Source organism: Oryx dammah, unplaced genomic scaffold, assembly GCF_014754425.2.
Source record: "Oryx dammah isolate SB20612 unplaced genomic scaffold, SCBI_Odam_1.1 HiC_scaffold_21, whole genome shotgun sequence".
Lineage (NCBI taxonomy): Eukaryota > Metazoa > Chordata > Mammalia > Artiodactyla > Bovidae > Oryx > Oryx dammah.
This window is the reverse complement of record NW_024070205.1, coordinates 56,193,186-56,217,155: the sequence shown is the minus strand read 5'-3', so window position 1 is coordinate 56,217,155 and position 23,970 is coordinate 56,193,186. Positions and strand designations below refer to the sequence as shown.

The 23,970-nt window shown below is 44.1% G+C and overlaps 1 protein-coding gene across 1 annotated transcript in view; it reads left to right on the top strand.

The window, feature by feature from the left end:
- The window catches only part of MTARC2 (mitochondrial amidoxime reducing component 2), a 38,620-nt gene extending 14,714 nt beyond the window's left edge, over positions 1–23,906 (top strand). The window contains exons 3-8 of the mRNA XM_040263243.1: positions 3,948–4,110; positions 5,479–5,619; positions 14,991–15,052; positions 15,141–15,212; positions 16,310–16,448; positions 23,121–23,906. Coding sequence (XP_040119177.1) covers positions 3,948–4,110; positions 5,479–5,619; positions 14,991–15,052; positions 15,141–15,212; positions 16,310–16,436 — 565 coding nt within the window. The 3' untranslated portion in view covers positions 16,437–16,448; positions 23,121–23,906. The remainder of the gene's footprint in view (positions 1–3,947; positions 4,111–5,478; positions 5,620–14,990; positions 15,053–15,140; positions 15,213–16,309; positions 16,449–23,120) is intronic.
- The last annotated feature ends 64 nt before the right edge of the window (positions 23,907–23,970 follow it).

Below are 23,970 nucleotides of genomic sequence, written 5' to 3'. Positions count from 1 at the left end.
CCTTATTTGTGTCTTATTTTATTTCTTTAACAAAACTTCATAATTTTCTCTATAATAGAATTGTGCATCTCTTGTTAGATTGAGTCCTAGACATCTTATCTCTTTGTCCTATTTTAAGTGAGAATTAATTTTCTTTTTCTATTTACATTTGATAGTTTTTATTCTTTGATCATTGGTGAAACTTTCCAGTAAAACTGCCTAGATTTTCTTTGTAAAAGTCCATTCAGGCTTTTATGTCTTCTCAAGTATTTTTAGTGAGTTATTTTGCTTTATGAATTAGTAGATCACTAACTTTGTTGTTCATTTGCTCAGTCATGTCCGATTCTTTGTGACCCCATGGACTGCAGCATGCCAGGCTTCCCTGTCTTTCACTACCTCCCAGAGTTTGCTCAAGCTCATGTCCATTGAGTCGAGGATGCCATCCAACCATCTCACCCTCTGTTGTCCCCTTTTCCTCCTGCCTTCAATCTTTCCCTCCTGCCTTCAATCTTTCCCAGCATCAGGGTCTTTTCTAATGAGTTGGCTCTTTGCATCAAGTTACCAAAGTATTGGGGGTTCAGCTTCAGCATCAGTCCTTCTGATGAATATTCAGAGTTGATTTCCTTCAATCCTGAAGTAAATTAAGATTACTAACTAATGTAGTTCTGTTACGCTCACTCAGGGAGATGCGGTTCTTTTCTGTGAGGTGGTAATTATAGAATATTTCATTTAGAAACATGGAAGAAAGTGAACTTTTCATAAAATTTGGAGAGAATTGCAGGAGGTGGAATGACAGAAGGGTAGAGTCTTTAGCAGGGAAGGGAGGCAGGAAGGATTAGTGGGGGGGTAACTTTCAGGGGCACTGGATAATTAGTCTGCCCCTGCCCCGTTGGGTGCTCTCTGCTTCTCAGAGAGCCCACGCTAGGCTCACCTGAGTGGGTGGAAGTGTGTGCACTTACACAGGAGGGCTGTCCTGAAGGGGTTGAAGGAAGCATTCAGCCCGGGGAGCAGATCTGTATGGATTACTGGTGGAGGAGAGTTTTAGGGGAAAGGCTGAAGGCAGTGAGGGAGAGGACCATGGGGTTGGAGCCAGGGGTTAGTCAGAGGCCGAACAGTGGCTCCAAGAAGAGGGTTTAGAGAGAAGGCAAAGGTCCAAGAAACTTCAGAACTGCATGGAGATTTGACAGTAGGTGAGTCTAGCCATCAGACAAGGTCTGTGGGCCTCAGGGAGCATCTTATGGTCCACCTCGGATTCCCTCACATCCATCACCCCAGGGGCCTTCAGACTGGAGGAGGCACTCACAGGGAAGTGCAGACACCTCCCGCGATACCTGAGGGCTAGGATCCCTTTAAGGGAGTCAATTTCCAGATCCTTGAATCTTATAGGTTCTCTCTCCAGCTGTGATATTACCTGCAGTGGGCAAATTCTCTTCTCCACCTCTCCTTGGTACAGATGAAAGGCTTGCCCATCCCTTGTCTTAGTAGAGAGTGCTGCCCTGGGAGGGAAAAACCTGTGGGGCCCAGACAATAAAAGAATACTGGTATTGCTAAAGAAGAATGTTTCTAATGACGGGAGTAAAGTCATTCCACAAGATGGTGATTCAGTCTTTGTCTTACACTAAAATGAAGGCACGTCTAGTCAAATTGTTGCTGATAAATGATTAAAAACACTTTTAATGAATGATTACTATATGCCAAAGATCACAGAAGGATTCGAAGGATTCAAAGTATGAGTGGAATTATTATAAATCAACTTCTTTCATTCCATCTGTGAAGACAGTAAATCCTAAGAGTTCTCATCATAAGAAAAAAGGAACTTAAAAAAATATGAGACGAGGACTGCTAACTAAACTTGTAATCATTTCACAATACATGTAAGTCAAGTCGTTACGCTTTATACCCTGAACGTATGCAGTGCTATATGTCAATTATGTTTCAATAAAACTAGGAAAACATTTTTTTCCCCCTTTGGCTGCCCCGGGTGGCGTGTGAAACTTCTTCAACCGCAGTTGGAACCCATGCCTCCTACAGCAGAAGCATGGCATCTTAACCACTGGACCACTGGGGGAGTCCTAGACTGAGAAAAAAATTGAAAATAATTTTTAAAACGTGGGCCAGAAAAGAAGTCCTTCAGTTCAGTTCAGTTCAGTTGCTCAGTCGTGTCCGACTCTGCGACCCCATGAACTGCAGCACGCCAGGCTTCCCTGTCCATCACCAACTCCCCGAGTCCACCCAAACCCATGTCCATCGAGTCAGTGATGCCATCCAACCATCTCATCCTCTGTTGTCCCCGTCTCCTCTTGTCCTCAATCTTTCCCAGCATCAGGGTCTTTTCAAATGAGTCAGCTCTTTGCATCAGGTGGCCAAAGTATTGGAGTTTCAGCTTCAGCATCAGTCTTTCCAATGAACACCCAGGACTTAATCATGTATTATTAAAAATAGTTTTTAAAAATAGCTATCAAACTACCCTGGCATTTGAATTCCATTGCATGCTTTTAAAAGCATAATTTTATTTTATTTTAATATAATTTATATGTATTTATAATATTAAGGTATAACATGTAAATTGTGATATAATTTTACTTTAAATGTTAATATTTACAATTCAATGGAAATTTAATCTTTCATAACAGATTAAACTTATAAAAAATACGGATGGACCTAGAGAAAATCATACTAAGTCAGTCAGACAGTTCAGTTCAGTCGCTCAGTCGTGTCCGACTCTTTGTGACCCCGTGAACTGCAGACAGAGGAAGACAAATATTATATGCTATCACAAATATATGAAATCTAAAAAATAATACAAATGAATCTATATACAAAACAGAAACAGAATCACAGAAATAGAAAACAAACTTATTGTTTCCCAAGGGGAAAGTGAGGGAGAGAGGGAAAAATTAAGAGCATGAGATGAACAGATATGAACAAGACATAAAATAGATAAACAACAAGGATTTGCTACATAAAACAGGGACACACACAGTGCATGCCTGCTCAGTCATGTCTGACTCTCTGTGACCCCCTGGACTGTAGCCCGTCAGGCTTCTCTGTCTATGGGCTTATCCAGATGACAATACTGAATTAGGTTGCCATTTCCTCCTCTAGGGGATCTTCCTTACCCAGGGATTGAATCCCTGCATTGACAGGTGGATTCTTCACGGCTACTTGGGAAGCCCATAAAACAGGGAACTATATTCAATATCTTGTATAAGTTGTAGTGGAAAATAACCTGAAAAAGTATATATATAACTCAATCATTTATATCTGAAACTAAAACAATATTGTCAGTCAACTATATTTCAGTTAAAAAAAAAAGAAGAAAAGTTTACATGTCAACTTGCAATTCTGTGAGGGGTACATAGCTTTTTGAGGGGAGGGAGGTATATAGCTTTTATCTTTTGAGGCCGCTCAAGCAAAAAATCCTTGAAGACCACTTCATTATCTGGTGGAACCTGTGTCCACCTTGTGAAGCAGGTAATATATTATTATTTCCAATTTGTAACAGACAGAAGGTCAGAGGAGTTTAATGATTTGCTAAAAGTCATAAGATTAGAGAGGGCAGAGTTCCAGTTTGAACCAGGTCTACCAGACTCCAAGTTCAGGGCGCCTCTACCACACCATGGTCCCTCTCCCTTTCTGAAGCATCCTAAATCCTTGAGACTCAAAGTGTGGTCCATGGACCAGCAGCCTAGACATCCCGAAGCTTGTTAGGAATGCAGAGCATCAGGCTCCAGCCCCGCCTCTTGAAACAAAATCGGTATTTCAGCTTGTAACTGCATGAGTTATGAGCACCTGACGAGTTCTTCCCTGCTCCCTCCCGCTCTGCTTCTGCCCAGGTTTGGCCCACTGACCACTCACTGGTCTCCCAGGATAGTCAGATCCCAGCAGCCCAGCTCTTCCACCTAGACCCCACCACTCAGTGTGTTGAGATGCAAACATAACCCCCCTGCTCTCTATGACCTTTCCAGGGTGTTTGGTCTTGACATCCAGGGCAGGGACTGTGGCGACGAGGCTGCTCAGTGGTTCACCAGCTTCTTGAAAACGGATGCTTTCAGGCTGGTTCAGTTTGAAAAGAGCATGAAGGCAAGAGCGTCACATGAAATTTTCCCTTCTTTGGACAAAAAGTACCAGGTGAGCTTGCAGGGAGCTGCCCTTCCCTTCCAGCTTCCTTCTGGGCCCACAGAGAGCCTCCCTTGGGGCCCCAGTTAGGAAGGACTGATGCTGATGCTGAAGCTCCAATCCTTTGGCCATATGATTAGAAGAACTGACTCACTGGAAAAGACCCTGATGCTGGGAAAGATTGAAGGCAGGAGAAGGGGATGACAGAGGATGAGGGTGGGATGGCATCACCAACTCTCTGGACATGAGTTTGAGCAGGCTCTGGGAGTTGGTGATGGGACAGGGAAGCCTGGCGTGCTGCAGTCCCTGAGGCTGCAAGGAGTAGGACACGACTGAGCTACTGAACTGGACTGAACTAAGGGATGACCCGGGGGGGGGGGTACTGAGGGTGCTACCTGGACAGGTGAGGACAGAGAAGATGAGCTGGCGGGCCAAAGTGAAGTTTATGTGCTTATGTGCTCAGTCATTCAGTCGTGCCTGACTCTTTGTGACCCCGTGGACTGTAGCCCATCAGGCTCCTCTGTCCATGAGGTTTTCTAAATCCAGGTCTTCTAAAATCACAGAAGCAGAGTTTATCCAAGTCCACCCTTCACAGCCAGTGGTGTGTGATCATTTCTGGTGTTTAAAAGGCACCTCACCTCCACTGAGTCAGCTGCAGCCCCCAAACCAAAGGCTTTGATTGTGCAGTGAGATGAGGCTCAAAATCCATCTCCGGGTGTCTCTCCCCACGATCCCTGAACTACAAGTTCCTTGAATGCAGGGGGTTTTATCTGCTGTATTCACGCTATTTCCCCTCCTAGAACAGTGTCTGATGCATGCTGCTGCTGCTAAGTCACTTCAGTTGTGTCTGACTCTGTGCAACCCCATAGGCGGCAGCCCACCAGGCTCCCCCGTCCCTGGGATTCTCCAGGCAAGAACACTGGAGTGGGTTGCCATTTCCTTCTCCAATAGGTGGTGCTTAATAAATGCACGGGAGTGAATGGCGCAACTAAAGGAAACCAGGGCTAGAGCAGAGGTGATTGGCAGCAGACCCTTCCCCTGCCTGGTGATGGTGGTGGTGATGCGGCAGGGGACTCACTGCTGGGCGAGAGTGAGGCACAAGAGATGAGGCTGCAGGGTAGCCTTGGCCCTGCTGCTTTCCGTGTGTGGACAGGGAGCCCTATCTGCGGCCCTGGGGTGGGGGTGGGGGCTGGGGGCAGGAACCCTGCTCCAGTGCTGATCTGGCCGTTTCCAAGCCCACGGAGTCACCTCTCCCTCCTGAACGCAGCTCTCCCCTTCTGCATTCTGGTGGGTTGGCTTCTGGGCTTCACCCAGCTTGGCAGCTGGGCTGAGCCTGTTCCATGGGCAGCGAGGGCTGACGGTGCTGTGTCCTTGGTGCAGGTGGCCTACCCGGACTGCAGCCCCGTCATGATCCTGTCGGAAGCCTCCCTGGCCGATCTGAATACCAGGATGGAGAAGAAAGTGAAAATAGACAATTTCAGGCCAAATATCGTGGTGACAGGCTGCAGTGCTTTTGAGGAGGTAAGCGGCTCTCTGCTTTTATACACGATGTCTAGAGGTGCTCCCGAGTGAGCGCCAAGCCGACTCTCCGAGGATGGCTGGGTTGGTGGTTTGAGAGACTCGCCTGGGTCTTGCATGGAGTGGTTCACTTATTGCTGCCGCTATCTCCTCGCTGACCTCAGGGGGGCGCTGCTCACCCTTTACTGCTCAGGCCCCAAAGCCAGCAATTGGAACTCCCAAATTGTAGCAAGCCTAGGTCTAGACTGGGACTTTCCTTGTGGGTCAGCGATAAAGAATTCGCCTGCCACGCAGGAGAGGCAGGTTTCATCTCTGGGTGGGGAAGATCCCCTGGAGAAAAAAGTTGCAACTCTCTCTAGTATTCTTGCCTGGGAAATTACTTGGACAGAGAAGCCTGGTAGGCTACAGTCCATGGGGTTGCAAAGAGTCAGATTGAGCAACTAAACAACAATGGAACTAAGCTAGAGTGTATTGATAGTCATAGCTCAGAGATAGCTAGAGGGAAAAAAAGATGAAGAGAACAGCCCATTTTTGTACCTGTACCATCCAGGAGCGCTGAAAGGTTTGAGACTTCTGAAAGCTCCAGACCCCAAAGTGGAGACCAAGAAGATACAGGAGATTACTTGTAAACCCGGACCTGGAGACGTGTCACTCTGTGGCCTGAATTATCTCCCAGAGAACTCATATGCTCTGCTATGTGGTTGAAACTAGAAATTTTCACCCTCCAAAGACTCAGCCCCTTTTAGCCCTAAAAGGACAACCACATCAGCACCTTGTGGCTGTGACCTATATGTGAAATACATATAGCTGTATGTTGCCCTGTAATAACAAGTACTAGGAGTCCTATTAAACATTGGGATTATATCATAAAGCTTAACTTTATAAGCACTGAAAATAACAGCAACCATTCATTCATTTGTTTACTGGGTGTCAGACACAGAATCAATGGATGGCTTCATGCAAATTACTCTATTTGTTCCTTAGGACAGTGCTATGAGGTCTGTACTATTTTCTGCTTTTTATAAGGGAACAGAAGCTTGCAGATGTTACACAACTTGTTAGGCATGGAAGTAGTGGCTTTGGATTAGAACCCAGGACTGAGGAGTGGAGATCTTGATTCCAATCGAGAGATCCCAAGAAGCTAATTTTTAGAGGATCTTAAATACCTTCTCAATTCTTTGCTCCCTTGGTTGACCCCCGCATCCTTTTGTGTGAGTAAAATGTGCCCCATTTGCTGGTAAATATTATTCTTTAGGATAAACCTTTGCATGGAGGCTAGTATAAATCCTCATACAGTCTTCATTTTATTTGATAATGAAAGCAATAACTAGGGCATACAGAAGTTGTCTACTTGTTGATATTATCCTGTTGTTTGTTATCTAATATCTTGAATCCCTCTCTACATTTATTAAAATTTTTTAAAATTGATTTTAATTAAATTTTTTAATTAAAAGTGATTTTTTTTAATTGACTGGCACTGTGGCCCATAATAAGAATCCTGGATACAGAGATGAAAAGATGCAGACCCTGCCCTTCAGAATTTCCTGATAGGAGAGGAATGGCTGGGAGGCAATGGCAGGCCAGCATGAGGAGAGCTTTAATGCACGTACTTATCAGGGGCCAAGGATGCTTAGAAGTAGAAGTGCCTACACCTGCCTGGAGAAGGGAGGCATGGGAGCAGAGAGGGGTCAGATCGAGCTACCCAGGAGCTGTGCTGTGAAGTGTGATGTTGTATGTGCTGGCGAGGGGGAGTGAGGGTCACGGTGGGTAAAGGAGGCCACCAGTTAGAAGGCCTAAAAGCAGCACAGGCTGTTACATCAAGGGTGCCTGGGATCATTTCAGAATCACAGGGACGCTGTAGGTAGAGGAGAAGTGGCATGAGATGGCTGGACCTGGAGCTTGCTAGAGGCCACCATGCCAAAAAGGTTGCATTTTATTTTTTACAAATTAAAAAATCTTTTTTTTTTGGCAGCATTAGATCTTCATTGTGGCAAAGGGCTTTCTCTAGTTGTAGCACACAGGCTTAGTTGCCCCATAGCATGTGGATCTTAGTTCCCAGAACCAGAGATTGAGCCCGTGTCCTCTGCATCACAAGGTGGACTCTTAACCACTAGACTACCAGGGAAGTGTCAGGAGTTTAGATTTTATATTGTGGACAAGGAAGGGTTGGTAATGATTTTGAATGAGGAAGTAATTATTATTTTTATGCACCCAACAAATATGACCAAACTGCATGATACTGCAAGCTGCATGATTTTACCCTGGCAGCTCTCTAGAAAGTGCTTGGAAAGTTAGGGAAACTGAGGCAGAAACATCCGTGCCATGCTTCGTCCCCAGAGGGAGATCAGCCCACCTTACCTGAAACCTGCGTCAGAATTATGATCAGGCTTGTGACTGTGTTGGCAGCATCATCCTAGGTGACTCTTGTGCAAACAGTGCCCAGGAAAGTGCTGATTTAGGAGGGTTGAGGGGCAAGGGTGTCAGAGGGGGTGGGAGAAACAGGAATGCTGACATTCTTTGGGCATCAGCTGCCTGATGGAAGAGACTTGTTTTTCTCCCCAGGAATAACCCAGATTTGGTGTGACCTGAAGTGGATACAATTTGAGAGGGCTCTTTAAGAGGAGAAAATAACAAAACCAAGATTAAGTGCAGGGTCTCAAAACGGTCCAGAGCTTGAGGCTCAAGCCTCTCCAGAAACATTCCCAGTAAACCCGCGTATTTCTCCCCTGTTCTGTTTTTCTGCGCTGATGAATAGAGGGTGCAGAAGTTCAGAGTCATTAGATACTTGTTAAACACAGAATGAAATGAGACTCAGTATCAATAATGCTGAAGACTGATCAGAAATTAGTCCATGAAGCAAAAATTCTTGCACAGGACTCCTGTAAAACTGGCCCATTCTTTGCTGAGACACTTTCTTGTAGGGAATACATTTTTCTTGATTTGTCTCCACTAAAGATATTAATTTTAGTATAAGATCTTGAACCAGAGGAAGAAGAAGAAAAGGTACTCCCATTCCTGGCTAAAGAATTTGTGCTTTCCTGTAACTTGCCAACTAAGACTTTTTGGGTCACCTCTAACTTGTCAAACCGAACCGACAGCTGATGTAAGCCTAATTATATTTGCTTAGGCAATTTGAGTGGGTGGAGCCTTGTTTTTTCAGTTTAAAAAATGTTAAGTGACCTTGTACTCCCAAGTCCATTTGTTGTTTTTTTCCTGCCTTGTGATAGGCTTACAGAAATAGTACATAAGGAAGAGTATTCTTATTTGAATAGAAGAGTCCTTTGGAAATGCATATTAAAAAAATCTTTACTATAAAATGATAATGGGGTTGATTTATTTTCTTTTAAATTAAGAAGCCCAAGAGTTAAGGGCCTGATGCACTAACCTGGCTACCTGGCACCATCTATAACCTTTTCAGTTAGCAGGACTTTGTTAAATATTAATATAAAATTATAATGCACCTAAATATTTCATAGACCAACTAATAATAAACATACAGCAAACCTAAGCATAGTGCAAAAATTCAGGCCATTATTTATTACAAAATCATAGAGCAATAGGAGGATGCATTGTGCAATATTTACTCTTTGGAACCCAAAGCACTTTGTACTTTTTCCATGTAATTCAGGATATTAAGCAGTTATTTTTAAAGCAGTTTCCTTTGGGCCGGTGTGGTATGCTTGAATTCTGGGAATGTGGAGCAATGAAGTTTAAAAAATAATAGAGTTGGGACTTCCCTAGTGGTCCAGTGGTTAGGAATCCGCCTTGCAAGGCAGGGGACATGGGTTGGATCCCTGGTTGGGGAACTAAGATCCTTACATGCCCGGGAACAACTGAGCCCGTGCCACAACTAGAGCGTCTGTGAGCCACAGCGATCGATCTCCCATGATACAAGGAAGATCTTGATGCTGCAGCTGGGACCCCGCACAGCCAAATAAATAAACATACAAATAAATATTTAAACAAAGTAATAAAATTGACCAGTGCTTCTTATCTCAGTGACCATTTCCCATCTATTCCTAGCCCCCCATATGTAGCCTCCCCTGGTATCAGCATCACTCACTTGGCATTTTTTAACCAAGGATGAATCTATACTGACATCATAATCACCCAAAGTCCATAGCTGGCCTTAGGGTTCACTCTTGGTGTTGTATGCATATGGTCGACTGCAGGGGCAAATAGGTGTCTCTGTTCTCCTCCAGGGAGCTTTTATGACACCCCCACTTTGCGAGGGGACCTCGAAGGACCTCAAGGAAATTAGTCTTGATTTAGAAAAGCCAACATGATGAGCACGAGGGAGACCCAAGTTCTGGGTGGAGGAGCAGCCAGACATTCACGGTCCTCAAGAAGCTGTCGATGGGGCTACTGCCTTTACTTAAGGAGAGCTCCTATACCTTTGTTTTTTGACTGCACCTCGGTGACTTGAACTATTTGCCACAGAGACTTTCAGGGGCTGAGAAAGAGGGGCAGAAGTATGTGAGCTAGAGCCTAGAGAGCTTCCGCTCCTCTTTTGCTGCTGTGTAGTCACTCTGCTGCTGTTGCTGCTAAGTCGCTTCAGTCATGTCCAACTCTGCGACCCCATAGACGGCAGCCCACCAGGCTCCCCTGTCCCTGGGATTTTCCAGGGAAGAACACTGAAGTGAGTTGCCATTTCCTTCTCCAATGCATGAAAGGGAAAAGTGAAAGTGAAGTCGCTCAGTCCGCGACCCCATGGACTGCAGCCCACCAGGCTCCTCCATCCATGGGATTTTCCAGGCAAGAGGACTGGAGTGGGGTGCCATCGCCTTTTCCGGTGTAGTCACTCAGTCGTGTCCAATTCTTTGCCATCCCATGGACTGTAGCCTGCCGGGCTCCTCTGTCCGTGGGATTTCCCCAGGCAAGAGTACTGGAGTGGGGTGCCATTTCTTTCTCCAGGGGATCTTCTGCATCCAGGGACTGAACCTGTGTCTCTTTACCAGAGTCACCTGGGAAGCCCGTTAAGAGCAGATTGAATGTCTTGTAAACTAGGAAATCTAACTGAACTTTTCAGGCTTCTCGCTTTATATGATAATCACGAGGTCGGCTTTACACAGCTATGTGGCTTTGATATATGAAATTCATCAGCACTTGTAAAAAGAAATGGAACGGGGAGGTACTGGGGAAGCGGGCAGGGTTCTGCACTGGCTGCCCGATGGGCTTGCATGCCTGTGCCCGCAGCGCCCTCGTGTGGCGAAGTGCGTCTAGTCTTGTTAGCTCCTTCCAGGCCCGGGCGCCAGAGACCCTTCACTTCCAGATACAGGAGCTGTATTATCGGTCACGGTTGGGAGGTCACGGTTCTTCAGGAGGCGAGCCAGGCGCTATGACCGTCTTGCAGTGTTATTGCTCGTCAAAAGTCCCGGCTAGACTCTAGAGATTCCATTTTACATGACTTAGCGACTGAACAGGGACAAAGGATTTTATATGATGTAGCCTTGCCTTTTACAAGAGTTATTACATAGTTCACCCCTCAATTAGTTGTTTGAAACTCAGAGTTTATTTCCACTGTTGCCTTAAAAGATAGTCACAACCTAGAAGCAGAGAATTATGTTTTATTCGGTGGGAATTTTTAGGACTTCAGACCCCAGAGACAGCATCTCAAGTGACCCTGAGGGAACTGCTCTTAGGAGACAGGGGTGGGGGTGGGGGGTGGGAGGCGTGTGTTCAGGTTGTATAGAAGTTTTCGATAAATGTCAGGTGGTCTGAACATCGAAAAATTATTGTTAATTAAGGGAGACCAGGTATCTCAGGTGGCCCTAGCAGTAAAGAACCCACCTGCCAGTGCAGGGGACATTAAGTGACGTGGGTTCGATCCCTCTGTTGGGAAGATGTCCTGCAGGAGGAAATGACAACCCACTCCAGTATTCTTGCCTGGAGAATCCCATGGACAGAGAAGCCCATGGGGTTGCAAAGAGTCGGATATGACTGAGCGACTAACACATACACACACACACACACACACACACACACACACACACACAGATATCTCAAGTTAAGGAATTTAGCCCTTTTTCTGCATATGGGAAATTACAAGATTCTGGGCTCACTGAAATCATTCCTTTCAAATGCATCTCAGCTCTCTGGGGCCAGTATCCTGCGTTTCTCTCCTCCCAGTCTGCCATCCTAACCGCCTGCCCCTTTCCGCACCCCCCCACTCTTCCCAGCTCCTTAATGCTGACCGTGGGGAGTGGCTGATGGCTGCCTGATAGCAGGTATTGTTTCTCCTGGGTGCCCTCTGGGCTCAGGAATTCACATTTGGAGGGCTGATGGCTGTGACATCCTTGTTCTTTGATATGGCAGGAAACACTTCATTTCTTACATCACAGAGTTTCATAAATGGCAGTTGGGAACCCAAGGCATCCACAGAAACCCCCTTACCTCAGTCATATCCCGCAGAGATTTCCCAGTTGGGAAGACCCAGTTAGGCACTGGACTTCTTTTTGTGTATTTGCTGCTGCTGCTACTGCTGCTAAGTCACTTCAGTCGTGTCCAACTCTGTGTGACCCCATAGACGGCAGCCCACCAGGCTCCCCCGTCCCTGGGATTCTCCAGGCAAGAACACTGGAGTGGGTTGCCAGTGCATTTGCTAAGTCTCCCCAGTAGGCCCGGGGTGGGGAAGGGGTGGTCTAGTGTTCCCTGAAAGAGGTCCCTAGCATGATCACAGCCTGGTCATCAGCAGGGAAGGGGGACATTACCTGCGAGGCCCCATTCCCCTCTCTGCCCTGCCTCCTGCAGGGATGGACTAGTCTCCTCTCCTGTCTCCGGGGCAGTGAGCCACCAGCTGAGAGGACTGGATGCCCCACTGCCTCACTTGGAGGCTGGATTTCTCACCAAATCCTCAGACCCATGATCTCCAAAAGCTCACTTGGGTTGAGATCAGGAAACAAATTTTCAAGGCACGTTGCACCTGGCTCACAGTCTCGGGTTTTATGGTGATGGGATTAGTTTCCGGGTTGTCTTTAGCCAATCATTCTGACTCAGAGTCCTTCCTGGTGGTGCACACCTTGTTCAGCCAAGATGGATGCAGAGAGAAGGATTCTGGGAGGTAGTTGGACATGCGGTGTCTGCTTTTGACCTTTCCTGAACTCTTCCTGTCGGTGGTGGCTTATTAGTTTCGTGTTCCTTACCAGGACCTCCTGTCGTAAAACAGCTCATGCAAATGGTTACTATGATGCCTGGCCAAGGTGGGCGATTTCAGCCAGTGTGCTACCCCTAACACATCTAGTTATAGACACTATTGGTGTATGGAGCCTAGAGTGAGGCCCTATCCCCTGATGCCTCCCTTGTCTCCCTTGGGGCCTGGACAAAGGGTTGGCTTGTGAAATTCAGGCTTTACAGATGGCTTTTCTGTTAGCAGGAGAGGCCTGTTAACATATCCTCCTCATATATATGTGTGTGTGTGTGTGTGTGTGTGTGTGTGAATGCGTGTATGTATGTGTATATATATATTTGTTTATGGGCTTACCTGTGGCTCAGCTGGTAAAGAATCCGCCTGCAATTTGGGAAACCTGGGTTCGATCCCTGGGTTGGGAAGATCCCCTGGAGAAAGGAAAGGCTACCCACTCCAGTATTCTGGCCTGGAGAATTCCAAGGACTGTCTATAGTCCATGGGCTTGCAAAGAGTCAGACACGACTGAGCGACTTTCACTTTCATATATGTATATATACTGTAATTAATACAACCTCCATATTTATCTGTTTATATGTATGTATGTATACTTGTGTACTTGTGTACAGATAGATAGGTATATAGATGTATGTGCGTGCCCAGTCGTGTCTGATTCTGCAATCCTGTGATCTGTAGTCCGCCAGGCTCCTCTGTCCATGGAAAATTCTCCATGCAGGAATACTGGAGTGGCTAACCATTTTCTACTCCAGGTGGTATCAGTTCAGTTCAGTCGGTCAGTTGTGTCCAACTCTTTGCGACCCCATGGACTGCAGCATGTCAGGCCTCCCTGTCCATCACCAACTCCCAAATATGAATGGCCAAAAAAAATGATACACGCAAAAGAAAAAAAGAAACACAAGCTGACTCCTGTCATAATCATTCCACTCAGTGTGAATCTTCAGTTCAGTTCAGTCGCTCAGTTGTGTTAAACTTTGCAACCCCATGGACTGCAACACCCCAGGCTTCCCTGTCCATCACCAACTCCCAGAGTTTACTCAGACTCATGTCCATTGAGTCGGTGATGCCATCCAACCATCTCATCCTCTGTCGTCCCCTTCTCCTCTGGCCTTCAATCTTTCCCAGCATCAGGGTCTTTTCCAATGAGTCTGTTCTTTGCATTGGGTGACCAAAGTATTCGAGTTTCAGCTTCAGCATCAGTCCTTCCAAAGAATATTCAGGACTGATCTCCTTTAGGATGGACTGTTTGGATCTCCTTGCTGTCCGAGGGATTCTCAAGACTCTTCTCCAACACCACAGTTCAAAAGCATCGATTCTTCGGCACTCATCTTTCTTTATAGTCCAACTCTGACATCCATACACGACTACTAGAAAAAGCATAGCTTTGACTAGACAGACCTATACCAAGTGGTATAGACATGGGGTTAGTTAAAAGCTGGGTGGTTAAAAGCCCTGCTTCAGAATAAGAAAAGTTTTCAAACCTGTGACCCTGAAAATATTTTGTAAACTTTCTCTGCCTCTGTATCTTTGTGTAAAAATGGGACCATATTAATTCCTCCCCCAGTCATGAGGTTTGAAGGAAATCCCAAGGCAGACATTGGCTAGACCTACCACGGTTTAAGATGGGTAAAACAAGGCTGGGCAGTTGGCTGTGGCTGGTCAGGACCAGCAGCGGTGCTGAATGGGTGCATCTTAGAACCGACTTCTCTTGGGCCATGTCCCACTCATCAAAGAACCCTCAGATTGTAACTTGGCTTCCATTGCAGCTTAGCACAAGGAAAGAGTGGGCAGTCATGCAAGCTTTCCACTTCTCATTATACATCATTAACTTGACCTGGAGTTGCTTGATGGTTCTCATGGCAACCTGGCTCCTGGAGAAGATGTATTTTGTTGTGCTGACAGAGGCAGGCTTCTGAGGCCCAGTCAAGAACTGTGTCCTGGAACTTCCTTGTCCATCCAGTGGTTAACACCCCATGCTTCCAGTGCAGGGGGCAAGGGCTTATTCCCTGGTTGGGGAACTAAGATTTTATGTGCTGCGTAATGCAGCCAAAAAAAAACTCTGCATGCTACACCCTCCTTCCTTTGAGTCCTTAGGGACTACTACTTTCTGCTACTTCATAGCATCCTCTTGTACTCTGTTCTTCTGCTAGCTTCCTAGGACCAGCCGAAGAATAAACTGGAATAAGCCTGGATGGAGCCTTAATTTAAAAGATACTGTCTCCTTTTCTCCTAGGACACTTGGGATGAACTTCTCATTGGCAATGTAGAAATGAAAAAGATTTTGGCTTGCCCCAGGTAAGGAGTCTTGTGAGACTGGATCTCTGGGGCATGGCAGGGTCACCGGTTCTTAACTGTCCTCTGACCCTTCATTATTGTGTGACAGGTGCATTATGACCACGGTGGACCCAGATACTGGAGTGATTGACAGGAAGGAGCCACTCGAAACCCTGAAGAGGTAACAGCGTCAATGTGTCTGGTGTATTTTATATTATCCCCAGCCTCAAACCACTTGTGGCTACAGGTGCCCTGTCTGGGCACCTTCGTGCCTTCTGGTTCTTTGTGTCTGTTATTAATGTCAGTGAGTATTTGTTGCCTCCTTTTTTTTTTTTCCTAGATGACACTTGTAGAGTTTTGGACAAATTTTCAATTGTATGATTGCACATTTTGAAATTTTCATCTCTCTGACTTCAGTTTTTAATAAGCTTTACACATCTATTTCCAAATTAAGACCTTGTTTGCAACTCTAATTTATTTATTAGAATCAGTAGCAGGAGGATGAGAATAATTGAGTTGTGTAATGAAATAGTTGAAAAGGGGAATGAAATGAGTTGTCTGAGTTTGTTTATTCAAGAGCTTCTTTTGTGTTAGGGTGTTTTGTTACTTATAGAATTTTGGCTGACTTTCGTTCTCAATATAGAATGTGTTTTTAAACTTAAATTAACTTTTTCTGGAAGTTGTATTCTGTTCTGTTTCCCTTTCCTCTGTTTTTTGTGTGTTTCTAATGGATTTAAGTTCCAGAGGAGATTACTTCTTAAAGCCTTCAGATTGGCAATTCTATTTTGTTTTTTATTTTTTAAGACCCAGTGAAATGATTATTTTCTCTTTAGACAAGCCTTAAAAAAAATTAACCTCAGTAACAGCCCAGCCCACCTGCCAACAGCACCTCTGTCTTCAGTTTTATCAAAGATCCCAGGTTTGGACTTATAACCGTGGAGGGGCAGAAAGCCTGGAGTTCAGGGCAGGTCCACTGTGAGATTGCATGAGCACTGATTTCCCATGTTTGTACGCATGCAAACAAAGTATTTTAAGTGACACGTACAAGTTTTTCATTGGGACTTCAAACCAAAGCCATAGAAAAATTGTTTAGACTCTCAGGATATTCTAGAAAAACCAGGTTTATTTGAAGTTTGACTTACCCGGACTTCTCTGTCCACATTTTAGAAAAGGTTTGCTAGTTATTTATGGAGAAGCTGAGCATGAAAGCTGAATTCCATTGAGAGCACCTAGATTATTCCCTTCTTGTCCCTGAGGGTGAATTTTTGCTTCTTTCAGTTACCGCCTGTGTGATCCTTCTGAGAAATCAATTTACAAGTCGTCCCCACTGTTTGGAATCTATTATTCGGTGGAAAAAATTGGGAGCCTGAAAGTTGGTGACCCCGTGTACCAGATGGTGCCGTGACAGAACCACCAGGTAAAGGGCAGTCTTTGCTTCTGGAGTCCAGTGCCTTGAAGCCAGGGCCACATTTTCTTGTATGGAGATGTTTTTCTCTTCTGCTGCTATAACTCCTGGGAGAATGAGCAGTTTCTGTTCTTATCTTTGGAGCTGGAAAATGCCCTTTATTTATTTGTTTTGAACAAATTTTCTTTTAAAAAATATTTATTTATTTATTTGGCTGTACCAGATCTTAGCTACAGCATGCAGGATCTTTGATCTTTGTTGCAGCCTGCAGGATCTTTAGTTGTGGCATGTGGGAATTAGTTCCTTGACCAGGGATTGACATATCTTGGATTTGATCAAGTATAGTAAATACTACAGAAAAGCTTGTGAAATTTCCAAGTTCTTAACCATTTCTAAAAGCATCTGGGGAAAGTGGACTCAAGCCTGAGTCATCTAGCTTGACCTGATTCTGTGTCCCTGCTGGTCAGGGCACCATTGACTGGACCCGGATTGATGTCTGATCTTTCACATGTTATCTGCATTTGACGAAACCAATGGTCTCAGAGGTACCTTAGCAAATAGGGGTCCACTGTATTCAGTTCAACTCAGTCACTCAGTCGTGTCCAACTCTTCACAGTCCCATGGACTGCAGCACGCCATGCTTTTCTGTCCATCACAAACACCTGGACTTTGCTCAAACTCATGTCCATTGAGTCAGTGATGCCATCCAACCATCTCATCCTCTGTTGTCCCTTTCTCCCTTCTGCCTTCAGTCTTTCCTAGCATCAGGGTCTTTTCAAATGAGTCAGTTCTTTGCATCAGGTGGCCAAAGTATTGGAGTTTCAGTTTCAGCATCAGTCCTTCCAATGAATATTCAGGACTGATTTCCTTTAAGATGGACTTGTTGGATCTCCTTGCAGTTCAAGGGACTCTCAAAAGTCTTCTCCAACACCAGAGTTCAAAAGAATCAAATCTTCAGCACTCAGCTTTCTTTATGGTCCAACTTTAACATCCATACATGATTACTGGAAAAACCATAGCTTTGACTAGACGGACCTTGTTGGCAAAGGAGTATCTCTGCTTTTGAATATGCTGTCTAGGCTTGTCATAGCTTTTCTTCCAAGGATCAAGCATCATTTAATTTCATGGCTGCAGTCACCATCTGCAGTGATTTTGGAGCCCCCAAAAATAAAGTCTGACACTGTTTTCATTGTTTACCTATTTGCCATGAAGTGATGGGACCAGATGCCGTGATCTTAGTTTTTTGAATGTTGAGTTTTAAGCCAGCTTTTTTTACTCTCCTCTTTCACTTTCATCAAGAGGACCTTTAGTTCCTGTTTGCTTTCTGCCCTAAGGATGGTGTCATCTGCATATCTGAGGTTAGTGATATTTCTCCTGGCAATCTTGATTCCAGCTTGGGCTTCATCTAGTCTAACATTTTGCATGATGTACTCTGCATATAAGTTAAATAAGCAAGGTGAAAATACACAGCCTGATGTACTTCTTTCCCAATTTGAAACCAGTCCATTGTTCCATGTCAGGTTCTAACTGTTGCTTCTTGACCTGCATACAGATTTCTCAGGAGGAAAATAAGGTGGCCTGGTATTCCCATCTCTTGAAGAACTTTCCACAGTTTGTTGTGATCCCCACAGTCAAAGGCTCTGGCATAGTCGATAAAGCAGAAGTAGATGTATTTCTGTAATTCTCTTGCTTGTTCTATGATCCAGTGGATATTAGCAATTTGATCTCTGGTTCCTCTACCTTTTCTAAATCCAGCTTAAACATGTGAAAGTTCACGGTTCATGTACTGTTGAAGCCTGGCTTGGAAAATTTTGAGCATTACTTTGCTAGCGTGTGAGATGAGTGCAACTGAGCAGTAGTTTGAATGTTCTTTGGCATTGCCTTTCTTTGGGATTGAAATGAAAACTGACCTTTTCCAGTCCTGTGGCCACTGCTGAGTTTTCCAAATTTGCTGGCATATTGAGTGCAGCACTTTCGCAGTATCATCTTTTAGGATTTGTAATAGCTTAGCTAGAATCCCATCACCTCCACGAGCTGTGTTTTTAGTGATGGTAAGGCCCAGTTGACTTCACACTGCAGGATGTCTGGCTCTAGGTGAGTGATCACACCATCATGATTATCTGGGTCCTGAGATCTTTTTTGTATAGTTCTTCTGTGTATTCTTGCCACCTCTTCTTAATATTTGACTTCCTAGTGGCTCAGATGGTAAAGAGTCCACCTGCATTGTGGAAGACCTGGGTTCGATCCCTGGGTTGGGAAGATCCCCTGGAGGAGGAAATGGCAACCTATTCCAGTATTCTTGCCTGGAGAATCCCATGGATAGAGGAACCTGGTGGGTTACAGTGCATGGGGTCACAAAGAGTTCTGGACATGACTGAGTGACTAAGTACAGCACACTTCTTAGTATCTTCTTCTTCTGTTAGGCCCATACTGTTTCTGTCCTTTATTGAGCCCATCTTTGCATGAAATGTTCCCTTGGTACCTCTAATTTTCTTGAAGAGATCTCGAGTCTTTCCAATTCTGTTGTTTTCCTCTATTTCTTTGCATTGATCACTGAGGAAGGCTTTCTTATATCTCCTTGCTATTCTTTGGAACTCTGCATGCAGATGGGTATATCTTTCCTTTTCTCCTTTGTGCTTCGCTTCTCTTCTTTTCTCAGCTATTTGGAAGGCCTCCTCAGACAACCATTTTGCCTTTTTGCATTTCTTCTTGGGGATGGTTTTGATCACAGCTTCCTATACAATGTTAAAACCTCTGTCCATAGTTCTTCAGACATTCTATCTATCAGATCTAATCCCTTGAACCTATTTGTCATTTCCACTGTATAATCATAAAAGATTTGATTTAGGTCATACCTGAATGGTCTAGTGGTTTTCTCTACTTTCTTCAATTTAAGTCCGAGTTTTGCAAAAGGAGTTCATGATATGAGCCACAGTCAGCTCCCAGTCTTGTTTTTGCTGACTGTATAGAGTGTCTCTTTGTATCTTTGGCTGCAAAGAATATAATCAATCTGATTTCAGTGTTGACCATCTGGTGATGTCCATGTGTAGAGTCTTCTCTTGTGTTGTTGGAAGAGGGTGTTTGCTATGACCAGTGCATTCTCTTGGCAGAACTCTATTAGCCTTTGCCCTGCTTCATTCCGTATTCCAAGTCCAAATTTGCCTGCTACTCCAGGTATCTCTTGACTTTCTACTTTTCCTTTCCAGTCCCCTGTGATGAAAAGGTCATCTTTTTTTGGTGTTAGTTCTAGAAGGTCTTGAAGGTCTTCAATGAACCGTCAACTTCAGTTTCTTCAGCATTAGTGGGTGGGGTATAGACTTGGATTGCTGTGATATTGAATGGTTTGCTTGGAAACGAACAGAGATCATTCTTTTGTTTTTGAGATTGCACCCAAGTACTGCATTTCAGACTCTTGCTGACTATGAGGGCTACTCCATTTCTTCTTGCCCACAGTAGTAGATATAATGGTCACCTGAATTAAATTCACCCATTCCGGTCCATTTTAGGTCACTGATTCCTAAAATGTCAATGTTCACTCTTGTCATCTCCTGTTTGACCACTTCCAGTTTACCTTGATTCATGGACCTAACATTCCAGGTTCCTATACAATACTGTTCCTTATAGCATCAGACTTTACTTCCATCACCAGTCACATCCACAGCTGGGTGTTTTTGCTTTGGCTCCGTCTCTTCATTCTTTCTGAAGTTATTTCTCCACTGATCTTCAGTAGCATATTCGGTACCTACTGACCCAGCCAGCTCATCTTTGTGTCATATCTTTTTGCCTTTTCATACTGTTCATGGGGTTCTCAAGGCAAGAATACTAAAGTGGTTTGCCATTCCTTTCTCCAGTGGACCATGTTTTGTCAGAACTCTCCACCATGACCTGTCCAGCTTGGGTGGCCCTACGTGGCATGGCTCATGGTTTCATTGAGTTAGACAAGCCGGTGATCCAAGTGGTCAATTTGGTTAGTTTTCTGTAATTGTGGTTTCCATTCTATCTGCCCTCTGGTGGATATTCCACTGTATTGCTCAGTCTCAAATCCCCTCAAAATCAGATCCTTTTGTGTTGCCGTGGTTGGAAGCAAGGAACACCCATGTTTTGCTCACACCCAGCTGTTTCCAGTTGTCTCCTCTCCCAGGAGACCTTGTGTTAGTGAGCCTATGATAACATGTTACCTTTTCCAGTCCTTGTAGGGCCTCCATAAGGTAGATGTGATAATCAGCATTTCAAAGGGCAATAAATAAAGACTCAGGTCAACTAAGAGGACACGTGAAGCCTGTTAAAGGTTTTTAAGGGAATTCCCTGGTGGTCCAGTGGTTAAACATCTGCTGTGCAATGCAGGGGACTTCAGTTCTATCCCTGGTCAGGGAACTAAGATCCCATAAGCTACAGAGCTGAACTGAGCCCATGTACCACAACTACAGAATCCGTGAGCTACACGGATGAAATATCCTGCCTGCCGCAACTAAGGCCTGACAGCCAAATAAATAAATATGTTAACAAACGGTGCTTTTGGAAGGGCTTTCTGAGAGCTGTGTGTGGGATGGACTGGAAGCCGGAAAGAGAGGAAAGGTCAGGCAGGTGTGACAGGATGTGGCTTAAGTGGGGTGGAGGTCATAGGTACAGAAGGCAGTGTGGAGAGCCCAGGTTGTCAGCATGCCACAGGTGCTGTTTGACCTTTGGTCTTAAGTTCCCTTTTAGCTTTTTCATCACCGCTCCCCTGCACAGACCCCGAGTGCTTCCTGATGGCTGTCTCCTGCTTCTTTGCTCTGAACATGCTTCCACTGCAAGAGGGTTAAGTGTCAGCCCCTCAGAGTCCCACCTGGGGAACATGGTATCTAGTCATCCCTACTGCCTACCCCTCAGTGGCGCCAAGGGCTTTCTCTCTGGTGGGCATTTCTGTTGGGCTTTAAAAACAATAACCTTGCCTCTTTACTTTGATGGTGAGCCTACTATGGTTTCTGATTCTGGACGGTCTCCTTTTTCCAACAGGTTGATTAAAGCCATTAAAAAAATAGCTGTTACTACTTGTGCAAGGGTTACTTGAGTTGGTTTTTTTGGTCCTTTTAAAATACAATTATATAGAAGTTTATCTGTTCCATTATAAATGCAATTCATGATAGTCACAGCAAATGTTGAAGACATCAGAAATGTAGAAGAAAAAATCGCCCATTGTTACTATTTGTAAATTTTATTTTATTTTTTTTTGTCATTTAAGGTAGCCATGATCCATATGATATATGATGATCTGTATGATAGAATCATATATATCATATATAATGCAAGTATTTATTGTATATAATTTATATATACAAATATGTATCTGTTGACTAAAGAAAAATGCACAGCCTAAAAGTTGTGAGTGAAGCCTTATTGGAGGATCTTACTGAGGACTATAACCTGGGAGACAGCCTCTCAGATAGCTCTGAGGAACTGCTCCAAAGAGGTAAGGGAGGAGTCAGACACGTAGAGGAGTCAGTAATCCAGGGATTACTGCTAATCACAAAGAATAGAAATCTCAAGTTAATGATTTTAGTACTTTTCTCTGTTTGAGAAGATGCAGGAATCTGAGCTCATTGAAATTATCCTTTAGATATGCATCTTAACTATCTAGTGCCAGTATCTAAAGCATAGAATGCTCTTTTTCTCTATCCTGAATTGCCCTCAGGGCATACCTTCCTTGGGCAGCTGCAAGGACTGATGGCATGATTCTTGTAAAACTGGGTTGGTGGGTAACATTTTTTGTTTACTGAAAGTGCAGGCAGCATTTCCTGTCTACATACCACGTGTCACACATATACATGTATATCTATGAACTATGAGCTTATAAGGAGAAGGCAATGGCAACCCACTCCAGTACTCTTGCCTGGAAAATCCCATGGACAGAGGAGCCTGGTGGGCTGCCGTCTATGGGGTTGCACAGAGTCGAACACGACTGAAGTGACTTAGCAGCAGCAGCATGAGCTTATAAATATGTATCTAGGAATTATAAACCATGTATCATAAGCACTTTCATAGTCCTCCAACCTGTTCAAAGGTCATTTTTGATGGCTTCCAAACGTTACATGACACTTTGTAAAGACCACTTTATACTATTTGACACTCAGGCTATGATCCAATTTTGTTACCAGTAAAAGACTAGTAGACCCAGTTGTGGCTTCCCAGGTGGTAAAGAACCCACCTGCCAATGCAGGAGACACAAAGATGCGGGTTCAGTCCCTGGGTCGGGAAGATCCCCTGGAGAAGGGAGTGGCAGCCCACTCCAGGATTCTTGTCTGGAGAATCCCATGGACCGAGGAGCCTGGTGGACTGCAGTCCCTGGGGTTGCAAAGCCTCGGGTAGGACTGAGCGACTGCACACATACACACTGTTGTATGCAGAGCATTCTAAGATTATGTTTCTATAAGTCAGGTTTCTAAAGCAGAATTATTGACTTGTGGAGTATAGGCACTTTTTCAGCATTTTGACCAATTGCTTTTAAAACGATTTACTTCCCACCCGCCCCCAACTTGTTATGTGAGAAAGATCCTTGGCCCTGGCCTTTGCCAGGGTCATTTGGTGCAGGACACACTTTATATTTCCTGCATTTTAACCTTAATAAGTGACTGGTTTGTGCATGTTTGAATTATTTATGACTGGTAAGAGAAACAAAATAATCAGAGATTCTTACAATTTATTCAGATTTCAGCACCTGAGAGGCATTGATCAACACTTTTATGGCCGCAGCAGCACCGCTCTCTGGGCAAATCCTTATTACCCAGCCGGTAATTTCATCCTGGGAATGAACCTCTTTTTGGAGTTACAAACATTCTGAGTTAATACAAGGAAAGTATTAAAGGTGATTTGGGAATAAGAACGCATACAGATTTTAGGTAATGAAGACTTTTAAAATAAATACAATTGTCCATAAGATTATTTGGAATGTGATGGTAGCTATTACACTTCTTCAGTCCCTGACATTAATACTGATGAGTAAAGAAAGTTGAAAGAATCAACTGAAAAGCTACAATTTTCTTCTGAATGTTTATATTTTATTATGTATTGTTGTGTATTTTAGGAAAATGAGAAACAAAAGATTTCCAGCATGCCTTAACACATTAACACACAAATCCATCTTATTGGGTTTTACATTGCCATTGAATCCTGTTGAGTTTTGCTCATGTGGTTTTGTCCCCACCATTACGGAATTGTGTTGTATTTGAAATGGAAATTATTCTGTAGACTTTGTTTCTTTATTTGATTATACTTTTGTTAAGCCATGTAAAAGTAATTGTAACTGACAGGGACAAGCAGTACAAATTCCAAGTATGATAAAGAAGAGAATGGGATTTGAAAGCAAAAGGAATTTTGAGAATAACAACAGAAGGAAGGAATCATGAACCTGTTTTTTTTTTTTTTAGATGCAAGTAATTTTTGAACTATTTTGGTATAACTAAACAAGAATTCTCACTGATGTAACATGTGAATGAATGAACTCACCTATGAACTGAACTGAATATCATTGAATATATTGAATAAATGTGATTCTCAA